The 17,780-nt window shown below is 38.4% G+C and overlaps 2 protein-coding genes across 5 annotated transcripts in view; one reads left to right on the plus strand and one right to left on the minus strand.

Moving 5' to 3' along the window:
- The window catches only part of si:ch211-269e2.1 (cohesin subunit SA-2), a 34,320-nt gene extending 30,854 nt beyond the window's left edge, over nt 1-3,466 (plus strand). For both annotated transcript variants that reach the window (XM_036586938.1, XM_036587009.1), the window contains exon 32: nt 514-3,466. In XM_036586938.1, coding sequence (XP_036442831.1) covers nt 514-646 — 133 coding nt within the window. In that variant the 3' untranslated portion in view covers nt 647-3,466. The remainder of the gene's footprint in view (nt 1-513) is intronic.
- Nucleotides 3,467-3,517: 51 nt separating this feature from the next.
- Nucleotides 3,518-17,780, minus strand: part of ppp2r3b (protein phosphatase 2, regulatory subunit B'', beta) — a 28,663-nt gene continuing 14,400 nt past the window's right edge. For 2 of the 3 annotated variants that reach the window (XM_036587126.1, XM_036587287.1), the window contains 12 exons: nt 13,391-13,576; nt 12,787-12,890; nt 12,289-12,391; nt 11,012-11,086; nt 9,138-9,224; nt 8,887-9,043; nt 8,416-8,464; nt 8,194-8,283; nt 7,743-7,918; nt 6,443-6,561; nt 6,256-6,362; nt 3,518-4,507 (listed from right to left, as the gene is read on the minus strand). In XM_036587126.1, the coding sequence (XP_036443019.1) occupies nt 4,363-4,507; nt 6,256-6,362; nt 6,443-6,561; nt 7,743-7,918; nt 8,194-8,283; nt 8,416-8,464; nt 8,887-9,043; nt 9,138-9,224; nt 11,012-11,086; nt 12,289-12,391; nt 12,787-12,890; nt 13,391-13,576 (1,398 nt within the window). In that variant the 3' untranslated portion in view covers nt 3,518-4,362. Of the gene's footprint in view, nt 4,508-5,616; nt 5,663-6,255; nt 6,363-6,442; nt 6,562-7,742; nt 7,919-8,193; nt 8,284-8,415; nt 8,465-8,886; nt 9,044-9,137; nt 9,225-11,011; nt 11,087-12,288; nt 12,392-12,786; nt 12,891-13,390; nt 13,577-17,780 lie in introns of all 3 variants that reach the window. The other variant, XM_036587210.1, reaches the window with a different exon arrangement.

The following is a 17,780-nucleotide window of genomic DNA, read 5'->3' on the forward strand; positions in this document are numbered from 1 at the left end:
TTTCTGACCTTTAAAAATGAGTGGTATTTCCTAAAACAATGGCTGCAGTCATAACAGCTAGAAGGATGCGTAGGCCTTAAATATTGTTTACCAACAGAATATCACTTTCAAAGTGGAATTTTTTAACTGGAGTAGAATTTTGTATATTTTTTTATTGTGGAATAGCATTTATTACATCACTTTGTTGCTGAACTTGCTTTTTTAATTTTTCAAGTTTGCTGCTGTTTTTGCCATTACACTGTGCCTCCTATGTGCACTTCGTGATTAATATCAACATTCAGAAATCTTGATACAGTGCGAGTGCATATTGTGGCTGCGCTAGGACGTTTTGCAATGCACCTTCTCACATCTGGCCCTGAGTGTAAAATGTATACACTTTGTTAAAGACTTTCGTTAATGTGAAGTTAACGAGTTAATCTGCATGTTCATTTAGTGCTTAACACATTTAAAATGTACATGATTAACGTGATTTTTTTTTTATTGTTTGACACTTCTTTACTTTTCTATTTGTAGTTTAGAGGAGCTGAGAGTCACAGAGCAGGGTCCAGCACTCAGAGAGCAGCCACACTGCGATGGACCATCTGACACCCAGCCAAGGACCACTACTGATGAGGTTGATGTGGACACAGTAGAAATAGATATATGATGCACGGGTTTAGTCCTAACAGAGGTCCAGTTTTTTTTTTCACCAAGTTAGGGAGTGAGTAAGTTCACTGAAGTTCCTCATCAGGATATCTATATGACTTCACTGTGGGACAGTTACTGTAACCAATGATGAAAGATGTTGGTGCTGAAGACATTTCCAATTTAATCAAGCTTAATTAGATTAATTCATTTTTTTTCTTGCACAAAACCAGATCTAAGCTAAAGGCTTAGAAGGTGCGGTCTGCCTCCCTTGCTTGTATGTTGTATTATTGCGGTAAATTAAGAGTCTGTTATTAATAGACTTGTCAGAATGTTCAGGCTTGACAAAAATATGAGACCTGCTACACTTTTTAATTGCCACTTCTGTTTGATGTGGATACATCATTTAGCCCTGCTGTCTTCAACTGAATAGACATAGATTGAAAGTCTTGGTGGACCTTACTTGTGAGTGACCTCTAAAAAGATGAACTGACCCACTGTAAGGCTTGTAATATCCCCTTAGGAAAATCATGCACTGCAGATGTTCTCAGTCAGTGTTCAAACATTCAATATTATTTTTAGGGCTGTGCAGTGTGATTATGTATACAGATACTTGGCAACACATGGAATAATGGAAACACCAGGGAAATGGAATCATATTTTGAAATGACTAATTCAAATCTGCACATGCACATGTCTTGTATTAAACTTATTCTACTGTGTTTATCATATTATCAAAAAATCAGAAAAATCTAGCCATTATCAGATGCTGCCAAACATTTTCAGGTTTCAAAATAGACTGCGTCCAATATTATAAAGACGAAGGGCAGCCTGACAAGTTATTAGTATATTCATACTCTGATTGGTGTTTCCATCATTTTGTTGTATGAAGTTACAGCATTAGCGGTCGATTTACATACAGGGGTTAAGCCAAAGCCTGGACTACACTTTCCTTTTAATGAAGAATCTCCATGCAGAGTGCTGTACAGTCTGGGACTATACAGACGGGCTTTATCTCTCTCTGAGTAACCAACTCTAGATCTGAATACTGCAATATTGGGACATGGCATTGCATAGTGCATTGTTTAGTTTGACCCCAAGTTCATGACTGTTAACTAAAATGAGTAAAGAATACAAATAATTCATCAAGTATGCCACAGATTACATCCCTGTATGGTGTGATGCCATTGTATGTAGATACATCTTGTAAATAAGGCTAAACTTAAGTGTTCATATTTTTTTCCCCTGAATTCTCTCCCTAATTTAGACATGTTCAATTCCACCCACTAGTTAGGACTCCCCCCAGTCACACAATACCACCAGTGCTAGGAGGGCGAAAGCTTGCACAGGCTTCCTCCGAGACTTGTAAAGCGCTACAGCATCTTTTCAAACTGCTGCTAACGCAACATCATTGGACAGCTGAATGCGCTTGGGGGAAAGCACCAACTGTTCTGTACTGAGCTAGCATCGCGCTGGGTGATGGGGGGGCCATCCTGCCCACCCAGAGAGAGCGAGAACAGTTGTGCTCTCTTGGACTCCCGGCTACGGATGGCTGTAACATCACCATGGACCCACCCCGCGATCTGATGATTAGGGCCCATGCTTAGACGATTGTGCCACTCTGGAGCCTCATATTCATATATTTTTACTCTCATTCCATTTTATTCAGCTTCTACAAATATTAAGCTATATAAAACCTTGTAGTTAACTGAATCACTGTTCTGGCAATTTTTTCCAAATGTGAAAACATGAACATGTTCATGAGGATACTAAAAACCTTCTGAAACACAGTTTAGTGTAATAAGCTGTTTTAATATGGCATAATTTATTCACCTTTTATTGGTTAGAAGTGTATCTTTATCATAGTGGTGTTTATTTTGAACTACAATTCCTCCTGCTGCACCCTTTACTGTTTTTGTTTAAGATTGCTTTTTTAAACTACATTTTAAGTAATTCATACTTTGCTAAATCCTCAGCTCAAATTCAGCAGATTTTCTGGGTGTGGTATTTGTCATTGGATTGAGATGTAGTACCTATTTTGTTTTTCATTTTTTATATTATAGGTGTAAATTATACACCTAATTTATTGGTAAACAGATACAAAAATTAGGGATCAGAAACAGTTCACAACATGGAAATTAACCACAGAGAGAAAAACATTTTCATGGAACAAGAATAGAAACCGTAAACAAAGCCATTTGCAATTTGTTCTGAAGTAGCAATATTACGTAAAAGATTGCTTAAATTATATTTAGCTCTCTCCAGCATTTGAAATGCAGAAAATCTGAATATGAACAGACAAAAAAAAGTTTACCACATTAAAAAACAGAAGAGAATATAGTCAAGAATTAAAGACGATTTTGTCTGTAACAAAGGAAAATATTTCTTTTTCCAGATACAACCCACATACTCAGAAAATTAGTTTCAAACCATGTTTTTCAGATCATTCACAGGAAACACTGGGAACAAAAGGTATTTAAGGGACGTTGGAAGCGTATTAGTATCTGTCATATTTACAGTAAGGGGAAAAAAAGAGTGTGGTCAGTGACTGTAGTTTCTGCCTCAAGTGAGACTAACACAATGTCATTTAACAGCTTCACCTCAATACCACCCCCCAAAAAACTCTTCATGACAAATTCCTTTATTCAGATACAAATGTTGCTTACAGCTGGTGTCCGATTTGTCTGTTAAAGTATTTAAGTTTGAATGGTCTGAATGTAAATTGTACACTGTACTTGACTGTTATTGACATCTATGTATTGGGGTCTATGGCAGCTGTTTCACCATAATGACCATGTTTCTATGTATGTAAAATAAAAAGTAACGTTTTCTTATATGAAAATTGCAGCACTGCAACATTCATTCAAATGAACAGGACTCCTCATAAACAGGATGAATGGACTTACTTTATTCGAACTCATAAAAAGGGTTAATTTTTCCATTTTCCCCAAAGTACCTTGTTTAAAGTACTTTTATAGAAAAACAAAAAAACAGAAAACATGAACACGATTAAAACATTTAGCTGAAGTAAACGTAACACTGAACAAAACACAGCAAGCACAAAAATATATACAACTATTTATAAATACTGTCTATAATTTAAAATAGCTTTCACATCTGTGGAGCAGAAAAGGTTAGAGGCTGACAGGTTCATTATTTTTAAAACGGTTCTTTCCCTAGAAGGTCCTGTGAGGGTATGAGGCATTTTAGGCACCTAAACACAGCTCATTTATAAATACACTGTCCATGAAATCAAGCTTAAATTACTTTGGTTAATCTCTGGAATGTTATATTGGCCAATTAAAATGTTAATGTTATATGTGTAGTGCACATTCAGTATTTCAAGTGTACCTCAAAGACCAGGCGTTAGGTTCCTGTGCAGTTACTTGCCAGGCCTGGTGCGTATTTAGTGCCCATCATGCATATATATAGCTGTATTAGCAGTCAGGGTTTGTGGAGGTGATTCTATTCGACTGAGCTGCTGGACTAGCACAGCCTTTCCTCTCTAAATGTATTTGACCAGGATATTGCCGCTATCATATCTTAAAACCCTGGAACACGCTCTTGGCCAGTTAGAGCACAGGCGTCAACTTGAGAGCTTCTGCAGGTGCTCTGCTGACATCCTGTCTAGATGCTGGCTACTGGCGAGGTTTTAGTGCAGTCGGCCTGTGTTGCTGTGCTCTGCCGGGGGTGGCTTTTCTCTGGACAGTTTTGATCTTTGCAGTGCGACGGTGGCTTTCATTCAAAATCATCCACATACTCATACTCATCCAGGTCCAGGTTACAGTGAGGATTAGGAATCTCAAACAAATGCCTCTTCTCACTGCGCAGGTCAAACTCGCTGGACATGTGGTGGTTAATCGGGTCCAAGGCGTTTTCATAGCTGTTAAGAAAATATGAACAATTACTCTTAGTCCTGTTAATGCTGTGCAATATGAACAGTGCCAAAACTGATTCCACTGAATGCCACTCAAAAATAAAGAGGAAAAAAGAGGGAGACCAATCAATGACCAAGTTTTCACTGTTGGAACACTGAACCAATCCCACTATCACACTGACCCGAAGTGTGAATAACAATAGTGGGCGGTAAAATTTATATCACTATATAATTAAAATATGACAATTTCTGCATACATCACGGTATATATGCATTTTTAAATTAAAACATTTTAGATGCTCAGGTTCTGATGCGGCATCTTTGTTCAAATTTTACATTTCTCTTTTAAGAGCAGCAGTTATGTTCTGGCACATGTACAGGAGCTTAAATGTACCTGCAGCACCATTTAAGGTGGAAGGGGAAATTTGAATAAGAAGCCAACTTCAGCTTCATTAAATTTCTCTAGTGATTTATTTCATACACGTGTCCCATACACTTGTGCCCCTGCCCCTTAGAGACTGTTGGAATCTGGAAAACATTACAGTCACTGACAAAGTCAATACAACTTGGTCTATGGCTTGTTTTGCGGACAAGGCCGGGACACTGCTGCACCGTCTGGTGCAGCTGACAGTCAGGCGACTCCTCAGCCAGGCCTCGCTGCTTTAGTGTCCATGTTAGGCTAAGACTAACTCTAAAAAGACCAGCAATTCTCTTATGCCCGCAGCCACAAAAACAATGTGGACTACTTTAGATGCAACACACTCAGGTCTCATGGTCTGCTGCTTTTTTATTTTCATTTGAAACATGATTGAAACATCCCTGCCTTAGCTGCCCAGCTGAAGGGGGAAACATTAGCAGGGTTTCCACTGTTTGTTGGAATATATGAGCTTATTTGTGGTATACTGGTATAACAGTTGTGGACTACAAGCTAATTTTGGTTGTTTGGTTCAGAGTCCAACACTGAAAACGTGGATCTTCACATTAACAGAGCTTGTTCAACTTTGGAAACAGCAGGTAAAAGGGTGAAAAGAGTGAACAGATGAGCCTTTAGGAACAAGACCACTTCACAGTGTGAACACAGGAAGCACCTACACCCTGCACTTACATTATCTTACCTGTAGGCCTCAACACAGAGGCTGCCTTTAGAAGTCAGTGGTGTTCCTAAAACCACCACATAAGAACTGGTCAAACAAAACATTTAAGCCCTTCCAATCTTTTACTGTAGTGAACAGTAATGTATGGTAGTACAGCAAGTACAAGGCATGGTCAATAGTTTATTGCTGACAGAGTTGCTTTTAAATTCTGTTAAGTCCAGGAGACATTAAAGCAAATAAGGACTCATCAAGCCAAGAAGATCCTACAGTGACATGTGAAACAGAACAATTTCACTAGTACTAAATTTTACACTGCTCATCTTTTCTTGCCCAGAAAAAGCCACGTGTGCTGCTAACAAAGGCAACAGAACATTGTTCATTTAATACAAAATGCAAAATCCATACTTGTTCAGCATTTGCACATTTTAAAATATATAATTTTATTCATTATCTGTTTTTGAAACTAAAATTCATCATCTTGTGTAGATTAAGAACTGAATGAATCTAAATGTGTACTTAGTGAAAATACACCCTGGAAGATGGACATATTATAAGCTGAGAGCCAGAGCTCTGTGATACTCCATGATGTTAATGAGGCAATTTGGGTCAAGATATGACAAGCGAACGGTGTGAAATGCTGATGAAATCCTGATGCTTTACCCATCATTGTACTGCTCGTTGGCGGTTTCCTCAGCCACCAAAATGTCGTACTCTTCTGCAGCATATCTCTCCCAGTCCGAAATCTCCTGCCCCAAAGTCTCAGCATCCTGGAAAGAGATAAATAATAGTTTATTACACTGCCACTTGTCTAAACATACTGAACATTCCAAACGCTGGTGGTTATTACCTTTGCAAGCATAAAGGGATCCTTCTGTTCATGATCCAGATATTTCTCAATATTGAAAAAAGTGTCAAAGAATATATGAGCTAGCTTGCATCTCTTCAAATCCCGGAGGGTGATTTTTCCTAAAGAGAACAAGACTTCCGTATTAGCATGTTTTGATGAGCTATAGTCAACAAACATTCTGTGCATTTATCATCACCTGTGCAAAATTTACAAAATAGGAACCTAGTCTTTCAGTCATGAGCCTAGACGTGCTTACAATTACTCTTAATGGCCTCTTAATGGTATGTGGTCACCCCTTCTAATTAGTGGGTTCAGCTATTTCAGCCACGCTTCTTGCTGGCAGGTGCCTAAAAATCAAGCATATAGTCATGCAATCTCCATAGACAAAACACTGGCAGTAGAATGAGTCATACTGAAGAGCTCAGTGACTCTCAGTGTGGCTCATTCATGTCACCTTTTCAACAAATCGTTTCTTAAACTTCTGCCTTGCTAGAGCTGCCCTGGTCAACTGTAAATGCTGTTATTGTGAACAGCTTAGCTGTAAAGTGGTAGGTCAAACAAACTGACTGAACAGGACCAGTGAATGCTGAAGTGCACAACACAAAGTTCTACATTGCCTCTTAAAGCAACGCCGGCATAAGAAATGTTTGTCAGGATCTTCATGAATTTTATTTCCATGTCAGAGCATCCGCCAGAGCCTAAGATCACCAGGATGAAGAATAGTCCAGGGCTCTTCTTCATAGTTTGAGCTGGGCCCGTTTGTTCCACTGAAGCCAAATCTTAAATGCTGCAGCTATACAATGACATTCTAGAGCAGAGGTTCCCAGTCACAGGCCTGGCATCCCCACACTATGTACACTGTGTTTTTTCTCCTCTAGCAAAACTGAGTTCATTAACTGATTAACACGCTAATCATAAGCATGGGGTCACTAGGACTAGGACTGGCACTGGGAACCCCTGGTTCAAAGAATTTTGCGCTTCAAACTTTTTTGCAGCAGTTTGGGAAAGACCGTTTTCTATTTCAGCACTGGCCACATGCATAAAGTGAGAATCATAAAGAAATGGTTGGTATGAAATAACTTGGAATGCACAAAGGTCTGACTTTAATTCCATCAAACGCCACTGGGATCAACTGGAACGCCGACTTATCACCTAGCATTAGTGCAAAGGGGAACTTGTGCTGGAATGTGATGTTCAACATGTTTGTGTGTCTTCTTACATACATATATGTACACATATACATATATTATACACACACACACACACACACACACACACACACACACACACACACACCTACCTGGGACTTCTGGCCTGACCAAGTCCAGCATTTGGCAGAGGCAATCCTCAAAGGGAAGGGGTTCAATGGCCATAGTCTCTAGCTTCTGACACTGTTCTTGATAGAAGTACTGCAGCTCATACATGGACAGGACACCATCGCCATCTAAGTCCATACACCGGAACCAGTACTCTATGCTACAGGGCCAACAGTCAAACAGTCATTATAAATTATTCAGGCCACCTGCAGTAAAGCTCTCATTTCAGTCAACAATAGCTTGTCATCAAAACACTAAAGTTATTTAAAAAGTCATTTTTAAATTTCAAAAATGTACCAACTTATTAATTTGGCATAAAATGTATGTAATACGACAAACTAATAGTAACCCACAATAAGACATAAATCAGAAAAAAAACTGCAAAATATAGTATATAAGAAGTTCAAAGATGTAAGCCAGATGACTGGCAGGTACCTGGTCTCAGCCTTTTTGTCTTCCTCTGAGATGAGGAACCACACAAAGTCAGCGTAACTTAATCTGCCCTCTTTATGGACCTTCCTGTCTCTGAACATCACAACAAATAAAAAAAAATAAATTAATTATACAAGACTTATATAACTGTGATGGAAAGATATTACATTAAAAATGTCTGAGATTTGATTTTTGTAAACATAATAAACACATAAACACCTTTACCTTGTAACAGTTCCTGAGAATATTCTCTCGATCATTCTTTGAGAGATTGCTGGCCGGAGAGGGGAAAAAAACAAACAAACAAAAAAAACATTACAAACCTGACAAGTAAAAGTTTGCAAGTGGACACAGTGGAGTGTCAAAGGTTGTCAGCCTGACTTAGTTGCATTTAGTTGTTAACTTTCCAATCTTTTACCATTCCAAAACAAAGAATTGGTTTAAAAGAGACAGATACATTTGAGTAGCAGACATTGCATCATAATGTAGAAAATGCACAGTGAGAGGGAGCTGGTGTCATTGATCTTAGGCCCTCCAATAACTGCAGGACTAAGCAGGACCATGTGCTGTGATGTGGTGAAGTAAGGAAAAGACATTGGACTTCATACAGCAATGTAATGCCAGTACTATCCCATTAATGCTACATATTATGGCAAACAGCCAGTTGTCCTAAGTGTACAGAGATTGGACTTATACCTTGATCATTGTGCCGTGCCAAGTCCCTCTGATCTATGTATAGATCATGGTCAGTGTCCAGCTCCCAGAATTTACAGTAGATGACATAGAAATGTTCATACGAGAAGTACTCCGTCAGCTGGTTAACATCATCTTCCTCTTCCAGAAGGGCCAAATTCTGTCAAATGATATCTTGTCTATGAGGCACTGATTAGGAAGCAGCAAAAGGCAAAAGCAAAAGACAAGGTAATAATCACAGAAGCCATACGAACCTGAAGGAAACTGCTTTTCCTGAGTTCTGAACATGTTATTTTTCCTGTCCACGATCGGTTTACATTATAAAATATTCTCTGAATGACCTGTTGGCAGAAGACATTTCACAGTGAGTAAATCTGCAATTCAAAACTACACTGTAAGCGTTCATTTAAAAGGGGCAATGACATGACACAGATCATGTCTCCTTTATTTTGCTATTAAATCATTAAATACTGACAATACCTCTTTATGTGAATACATTTTCAGTACATCACAATAAAACTCATTTTAGGCCTCCCAAAGTCTAAAAATGTCAGGTGATACAACTGTTCAACCATATATTGATACACAGATTAAATATATCACTGTTTCCAAAAATGTTGGGACGCTGCGCAAAACGAAAATAAAAACAACGCAATGAAGTGCAAATCATTTAAACCCTATCTTTAATTAAAATAGTACAAAGACAACATATCAAATGTTGAAACTGAGAAATTGTATTGTTTTTTGAAAAATATACACCCATTTTGAATTTTATGCCAGCAACACGTTACAAAAAAGTTGGGACAGGGGCATGTTTCCCACTGTGTTGCGTCACCTCTTCTTTTAACAACAATCTGTAAGCGTTTGAGACCTGAGGAGACCAACTGCTGCCGTTTTGTTTCCCATTCTTGTTTGATATAGGATTTCAGCTGCTCAACAGTTCAGGGGCTCCTTTGATATATTTTTTTGTTTCATAATTCGCCAAATGTTTTCAATGGGTGACAGGTCTGGACTGCAGGCAGGCCAGTTTAGCACCCAGACTCTTATTACGTGCAGAATGTGGTTTGACACTGAAAACAAGCAAGGCCTCCCTGAAAAAGACGACATCTGGATGGCAGCATATGTTGCTCAAAAACCTGTATATCATATGTATATATTGTTCAGCATTATTGGTGCCATCACAGATGCTGGCTTTGAAACTGTACACTGACAATAAGCCAGATGGTCCCTTTCCTATTTAGCCTGGAGGACACAATGTCCATGATTTCCCCCAAAAAACCTTTGATTTGTTGAACCACAGGACACTTTTCCACTTCACCTCAGTCCATCTTAAATAAGCTTGGCCCCAAGAAGGCAGCAGCGTTTCTGGATCCTGTTTATATATGGTTTCTTCTTTGCATGGTAGAGTTTTAATTTCTGTGGATGTCACACGACACTACCTTAATTCTGACATGCTTTAAAAAAAAACAAAAAAAAAAACAACAACAAAAAAAGGGCAGTGCTTTGCACCATAAAGAAGACCCCAAGTCACCTTCATGGTAATGCTTATGTCGATATCCCTTTTTTTCCCATAAAAATACTGAAAAAATTGTCACTTTTCCAAGTCAGGTTGTATGACCCCAGGAAAACAATGAAACTGTATTATTATTATTATTATTATTATTATTATTATTATTATGTTTAATGATTTGGAAAACAAAAAAATAAACAAAATCCCCACAAAAAACAAACCCGAGTTCAATATCAGTTCTTATGGTTGTGTAAGTACAAAGACTAGTTTATACACATTTTCAGTGGAAAATAACTTTACAATATAATACTTATTTTTAATGTATAGTTGCACCACTTGATATTTTCTGGACAGTAAAATTAAAGAGTCTATTTAAAAATAAATTTATACCATTATAAAACACATCAACACATCAAAAAGACTGTCTCCAAAAAAGGCACATCACATCCGTTTTTTCCCTCTTCACTGTCATTACTCTGTCTTGTTTGTCACTGACCCAAAAATGTCTTGGTTGATGTCAAATGTGCAAATCTATATCCATAAATCTACAAAATTTTATGTGCATAAGATAGCAAACTGTTTCAAACAGACAAACATTTGTTATTGTGTTACCCTTACCGTGGTAATGTAGCGTGAGTGAAAGTCCGATGCCTCCTTTAGAAAAGCAAGCCCTGTATGCGAGTCCACCACATCCTTAAGGAAAAAGAACAGGGTTTCATAATGCTTCTCGCAACAATATCACATCAAAGCCCATGCAGAATAAATGACAGTCAGATGAGTCAAAAGCCATTTTTTGTGCTATGGGTCTCTGGTTTCGATTAGAGAAAGAGAGACCATCGTTTGGAGTGCCCATTTGCGAATGACACCATAGTGATAGAGGACGTGTAGACGTCTTAAAGGTAATGGAAACTTACTGAAATCCTAAGAACAAAAGGGGGCCTTAAATGGAAAAACAATACAATAGCTTAGGTCTACCACAGCCCTAGCTGAGACCCCACATATGTGGGATGCAGAATTTTTGGTCTAGTGAATTCTACATCCAATTGGGTGTTTTAATGCACATATAAGAGTCAGATGTGTTTGTGTTTGATGTGTCTGCGTAGGAGGCAATAAAATTTAAAGTGACTTATTTTGGGGGAAGTTCCGGACTCCTTGACCCTTCTCATACGAAATTAAATAATAGAAAAACACATAAATCACCTCTCCTTGAGAGCGGGCACGAACAGTCAAATCGACTCCACCACAATACTTTTTTCATTCATCAAAACAGTCAAAGCAATTGCTGAAGCCATACAATACAAATTAAAGTGTGAATGCCAAAGTGCATTTCCTCTGCAGGGGAAGGGCTGTTTGCCCACAGCGGCTGGTCCTGCCAGCCTGAATATCAGTGACGCGTCCATCACAGGCTAACAGTATAACGGCTAGAGAAACAGCCAGCATGGCAAATAATGCCTCGTTACCACACCGCCCCAGAGAGAGGACACAGGCCTTCTGGATTATAATGTGGCTGGAGGTCTAACTGTAAAAAAACATGTAATCTATAGCCTTGTTGTATGGCAACCTATCAAATCAACAAAACTAAATGTATAATTTCATTAAACTGGTCAGACCAATAAGTGGTTAAAGAAAAATGGCAGGTCATTAAAGCTCCTCCAGCATAGAGAATGCAAGGGTACTTTTCAATCTATTTCTCAGCTTTTTGTATTTGTACAGTCTCAAGGACTGCTGTTGCATAATGGGGCGCTCTAACAGTTAACCAATAGTCAGGTCTGCTTCGTAGGCAGTGTAACAAGGCTCTTATCTTTGCTTCAGCAAGCAAGCTAGATAGTGTAAGAGCCACACAGAGACCGGCTATATCCCACAGACTCTGTTCTCTCTAAGCTAATGCCCCATACCTGCAGGAATGGAATAAAGTCCTCTTGCTCCAAATAAGGGCAGCCGGGCTTGGCCAGAAGGTGAAGAAATTTGGACGCATCATCGTGGCAGGTCTGCAGCACTCTAAAAACAGGAACAGATGGTTTCAGACTCTCTAGCTTCTCAAAGAGCACAGATTACTAAACTCTTCTTTTTAAATGCATAACCCCAAATTCATGTGCTCAGAAAATAAGACTTCACTATTCACGCTCAGCCATTCTCGACCTACAGTGGTGCAGGAGTACTGATTTAATGAAGTGCCTAAGTACTTCCATCAGTGCCACTTGCCATCTGCGAGCTATTCTGGGACTCACAAATGAATACAATAGCATGCATAGCACATACAAAACAATTCTGAACAAAGTCGGAGTGCTTCGCCTGTGCTTGCACTCGCATAAACATTTCAGCATGCAGTCACTGTTGAACACAAGTGCTGCTGACAGTGTGAGAGACTCCAATAAAAAGCACCATTGTCTTACTTTCTCCACATTGCCACAAACTTGTGCACGGACACATATCCCCTCCTGTCTCCCCCAGCAGCGTAGAACAATGGAGCCTTCCAATAGAGAGGACACTCACAAGCCTGGGGAGACACGAAATATACAAAGGGCCTGACTGTTGGTGTAACCCCTGAAAGCCATGACATTCAGAGCTGGAAAATTCTTAAGAAAGGCAAAAACATTCTAGACAGCCAATATTTGAGGAAAATCAGACGTAAGTGTCTTCCATTCTTCTAATAGCAGCAATTCATCACTAGGGCTTTAAAAGTAAGCTTTGATATAGATTAACTAGGCCAAATGGTCAATAATTATGTTTATAATTTGTTCTGTTTGAATGCTTTAAGGTTTTTCCATAAGCCATGGGCCTTAAAAAGTTTGGGCATTTTAAGTAAATTTCAGGTCAGTTTAAGTCAATTCTCTTTGTCAGGTTCTCAGTTATTCAAGTTTTTCAGATTTTTTCCCCCCATTGGTTTAGGAAAAGAAAAACATTCAGACTTGTAAACAGTTATAGACTTCTGCTAATTACACAAATGAAAACAATTTGCTGGGTGGCTGGAGGCTGCACGTTACAAATCACACTTACCTTGGCAACCTTCCCCATGTCCTCAATAGTCACTCTTTCATCAGGGAATTGAGAAAATATTTTCTCTATCTTGGAAATGAGATTGTCAATGTTGATATTGGCTTTGGGCCGTCCCCGAGGGAAGTAGAACTTTGGAATGCTTTCGCTTAACGCTGGCGTAACGACCTCTTCTTTCTTAACCTGAGCCTGCCAAAACGGACAGAAATAAACAGTGAGCCATGGGGCTTATTTAGTTCACATTACCATGTCCCAAAGGACAACCAACTACGGTTGCTCAGCACGTTACATCCCAATAAACTCTAGGGCGATGGCTGTTATTAAGACGTGTCCAGTGACGCTAGAATAAAATACAGGTCAGAAATATTTTGAATTATTGTGAAAGAAAAATAAAATGCAGTTTTACATCGCTTTTGAGAGGTCAAAATAGAGCCACACCATATATAATTCAACCACATAGCATGGTTCAAGGTAAATGCCTGCCAAAAGATGGTCCACATATATAGAAACACATAAGGACCTAAATACTTACCTGATCAGACATAAATATTAATGGAATATACTTTTACAATGATGCATTCCAAAAAAAAAATCATGAATGAACCAATCGGCAGGAACCACCAGATAAAAAGCAAATGTGAGCCAGACCCAAACATGCATCACAAATAGCCTACATTATGACCTTATAACAAAACATTCAGTTATTTCTAAAGGCAACCCTAACAATAAGAAAAAAATGTGCCACAAATTAAATTCATCAATGAATGAATTAATTTCTTAACTCCTTACTTGTGTTTAGCAGACCAAAGGTTGTCTATGAGCAGTAGGTGCAACAAGCATTTAAATGTTTTTTGTGTGTGCATTATTTGAATAGAGTCTGAATCCGCACCAGCAGAATCTCAAGGGGACGTGTCTTCAGTTAGTTTCAGTTTCACTTTGGAAGTGTCTAAAAGACCACAACCACTCAACATAAGGGCACAAATGCAGGGTATGTTCGATGCCGCTGCCATTGCAGTACGTCAACAGCTATTTAACTCATATGATAAACATTCACTTAGAGGAACAATACTTCAGCTAGGTTGAAGAAAGCAAAAAACAACAGTGGGATTTCACATCAGTGACGCTGTGTTCTTGTTTTAATATTATCAGTTATGTTCCATAGTCAACTTACTGATTCCTGAACCCCTGAACCACATCACATCATTCCACAATTATGTCTTCGCACTGCAAAAGTCATATATAAATTATATTTACTACTAAATTGTCAAACTCCATTTTTTAAAAACTCTTATGTAAAAGTTATATTGCTTTAGTTATCAACTATCAGATCTGTATGGGCAATCCAAACTCTCCTCAGAATTGTCTAAAGTCTATACCTTTCCCAGTGCACCCCATTTCACCGTATATCTAGAATGCTATTTAATCATCAGAACTGAACCCGTTTGGGCATCAGGTATAGCATGCTTAGAAGGGCCGCTTTGAAGAAGACCGTATATCTCTGAAAAGAGCTAAAACAAGTGATCTGGTGGATACCACTATCCTTATGGCTTCTTACAAGCCTCAACAGGAGAAGCTGATGTGTTTTCACAGACAAACAAACTTATCAAAAAGCAGGAAACTGGTGAGAAGTCAACAAGTTTGCTCAGGTTGAAGAGCAGAACTGAGAGCTCAGAGATAAAAAGTGAACCGAGTAGCATTTCCTGCAGATGTTTTTTCAGGCTGATGGCAGACCCTACAAAGTTACACATGCTAAGCCCAGAGAAGTATCATCACACAGAATTATTTTTAAAAACCTGGGGAATACGGTATACATGTGAAGACACCAAGATTTACGTTCTGTACTAGGGGTGGGCGATACGGCAAACATTTCGCGATACATTCACATCACAATTGTCTGACACACAGACACAATACACTACTAGAGCCACATTTAAAAAAACTATCAAAAAATACGAGTACAGTTTATTAGACATTTTATATGCTGCATTTATTATTATGCAGAACTAATTATGCTCTTTTTATGCACTTCTTTTTTATATGATGATGATGATACCCAAAATGTGCTCAGAGAAGCATGTTTATCATGATTGCCCCCCTCTTATCATCCATCCATCCATCCATCATCTAAACTGCTTATCCTTCTGGGTCGCGGTGGGGTGCTGGAGCCTATCCCAGCTGTCATTGGGCGGAAGGCAGGATACACCCTGGACAGGTCGCCAGTCCATCGCAGCCCTCTTATCATGCCCCCCTCTATTTATTTATATCAGAAGAATTCATGTGCCACTGGATGCTTTACAGCTCATTCTAGGCCAAGAAATAATTCATGTTTCTATAGAGTTGCAGAAAAATAGTGTTAATAGCTCTTTAAACCAACACTACATACTCTTTGTATTGTCATGTCTATAAGAGTTGATAGGCAAATAGATCTGATTTTGATTATTAGGGCTTATAGAATAATACATCAGGATGTTAATTGCTTATGTCTGCAAACATCCAGAAGGGGGAGCCCTCACTTTACTTGTTGATAAAATATCATTTCAATAAAACCACCCAAAATTAATACTTCAGTTTAAAGCTTGTTAATAACTCTGATCTAGAAGACAAGAGCTAGCTAGATGCTGCTCCTCCGATAAAATATATTAATTATGGCTATATAAAATGGCTAGTTAAGAACGTAAATCAATGTGGAAGCTAGTTATGATTAGCTAGGCCTTGCTCAAGAACATAACACATAACCACAAAATGCTGCAGTCAATTTGTGAGACTGAGTTTCATTCATGTCATTATTATGACAGTCACTCACACACACACACACACACACACACACACAAGTACGCACGTCTCTCACACACACAGTGATGCACTAAATGTCCTAGAAAGCAAAATATCAGGTGGTGTAAACAGTAATTAGAGCCTAAAATGCACCAATCCAATACAGCAGGTTTATTCAGCTTAATTTGATTGCTGTGAGTAGGGTCAGCAAGTGTAGGGCAACCCTTCAACACAGTAAATACATGTACATTAGCCAGGGTTATGAACTTACAGTATGACATTCTGGCCTAAAAAACATATTTACTATTTTTACTCACATTGTCACTTAGTTTTACTTTTTTTATTTATGCTTATTGAGTTGTATATGTACATTTTTAAAGTAATTTGAAATGAATTCATTTTTTGTTTGTTTGGGTTAAAAAAAATCTGAAATGCAAAAACAAACAGCGTGTAATATGCCATTTAAATGCACTAAGTTTAGTTTACTTTTAACAGATATTATTAATGTATGAAATTTAAGCAACGTAAATGTAAATTTTCCTTAAAAGGAAACCAACTAGCAGTTTATTTTAAAAGATAAAAAAAGTCTTATCTGCCACTCACTGTGATATCACACCACTATGAGACACTGCTCAATGGCTGGATCTGCAGACTTGGGATCTGAATTTAGTGCATCTTTACATTTGAACATGGACAGAGAATTTCACTTTGGCTAAAAATGTATGGATACCATATAAAAACGAAATGCTGTGAGGAAAACGTTAGCCGAACGTGTGTATCTCCTGACCTGTTATATGGTGGGGGAAATGCTGCACGGGCTGTCTAACCACAAACGTAGCACAGTCTAAAGAGGTTTAACAGGCCTACAGTGAAAGTCACAGGCTAGTATTCAGAATGTCTGGTAACCAAGGATACAACAGTATAGAATTTCCATATCAGCATGCTAACCGATAATTAACACCTTACTGTGGCTGACATTGATATTAGTAACTGACAACTTTAGTTATGGGTTTGTAAAGTGTAGTGAGCATAAGACCTCTAAAAGACAGATCATTGTTCAATTTTACCTAGCTGAAAAATTAAACAAAATTAAACACGATAATTATTGTAAACTTTGTAAAATTATTTACAGACACTTATTATGGGTCAATGACACAGTAGGTCCAGGTAACTTCATAAGTCTTGCCCATACAAACTTGTTGGTATAGCAGTGTTGTACATATTTAGTTGTATAGCTGTGGCATTCCTGTCTACTTTTCAAGTAAGGCCTTGCTTGTAAAGCTAGTCTTTTGTGGAGCAACTGATTTGCAGGTTTTATGTGCCTTAACCTGAATAGCTAGTTGGGCATTCACAAGCAAAACAAACTTAACAAAAAGGTTCACACCCTGGTGTATCCCAACCCTGCATAAGCAACATTATAAATACACCCTGAGTAACTATTTACATGACTCAATACTCTGTTGACTCTGATCTGTTTATCATGTAATAAGTCGAGTCCATGGTGTTTACTCATGTTTGTCCCCCTCATGATAAGACAGCAATTGCTCCACTGAAGTCCATATCTTGCTCCAAAACATGGCGCTTGCACAAACACTCGACTTATTATTCTGGCTTTTTGAAC

Source organism: Colossoma macropomum, unplaced genomic scaffold (assembly GCF_904425465.1).
Source record: "Colossoma macropomum unplaced genomic scaffold, Colossoma_macropomum, whole genome shotgun sequence".
Classification (NCBI taxonomy): Eukaryota; Metazoa; Chordata; class Actinopteri; order Characiformes; family Serrasalmidae; genus Colossoma; species Colossoma macropomum.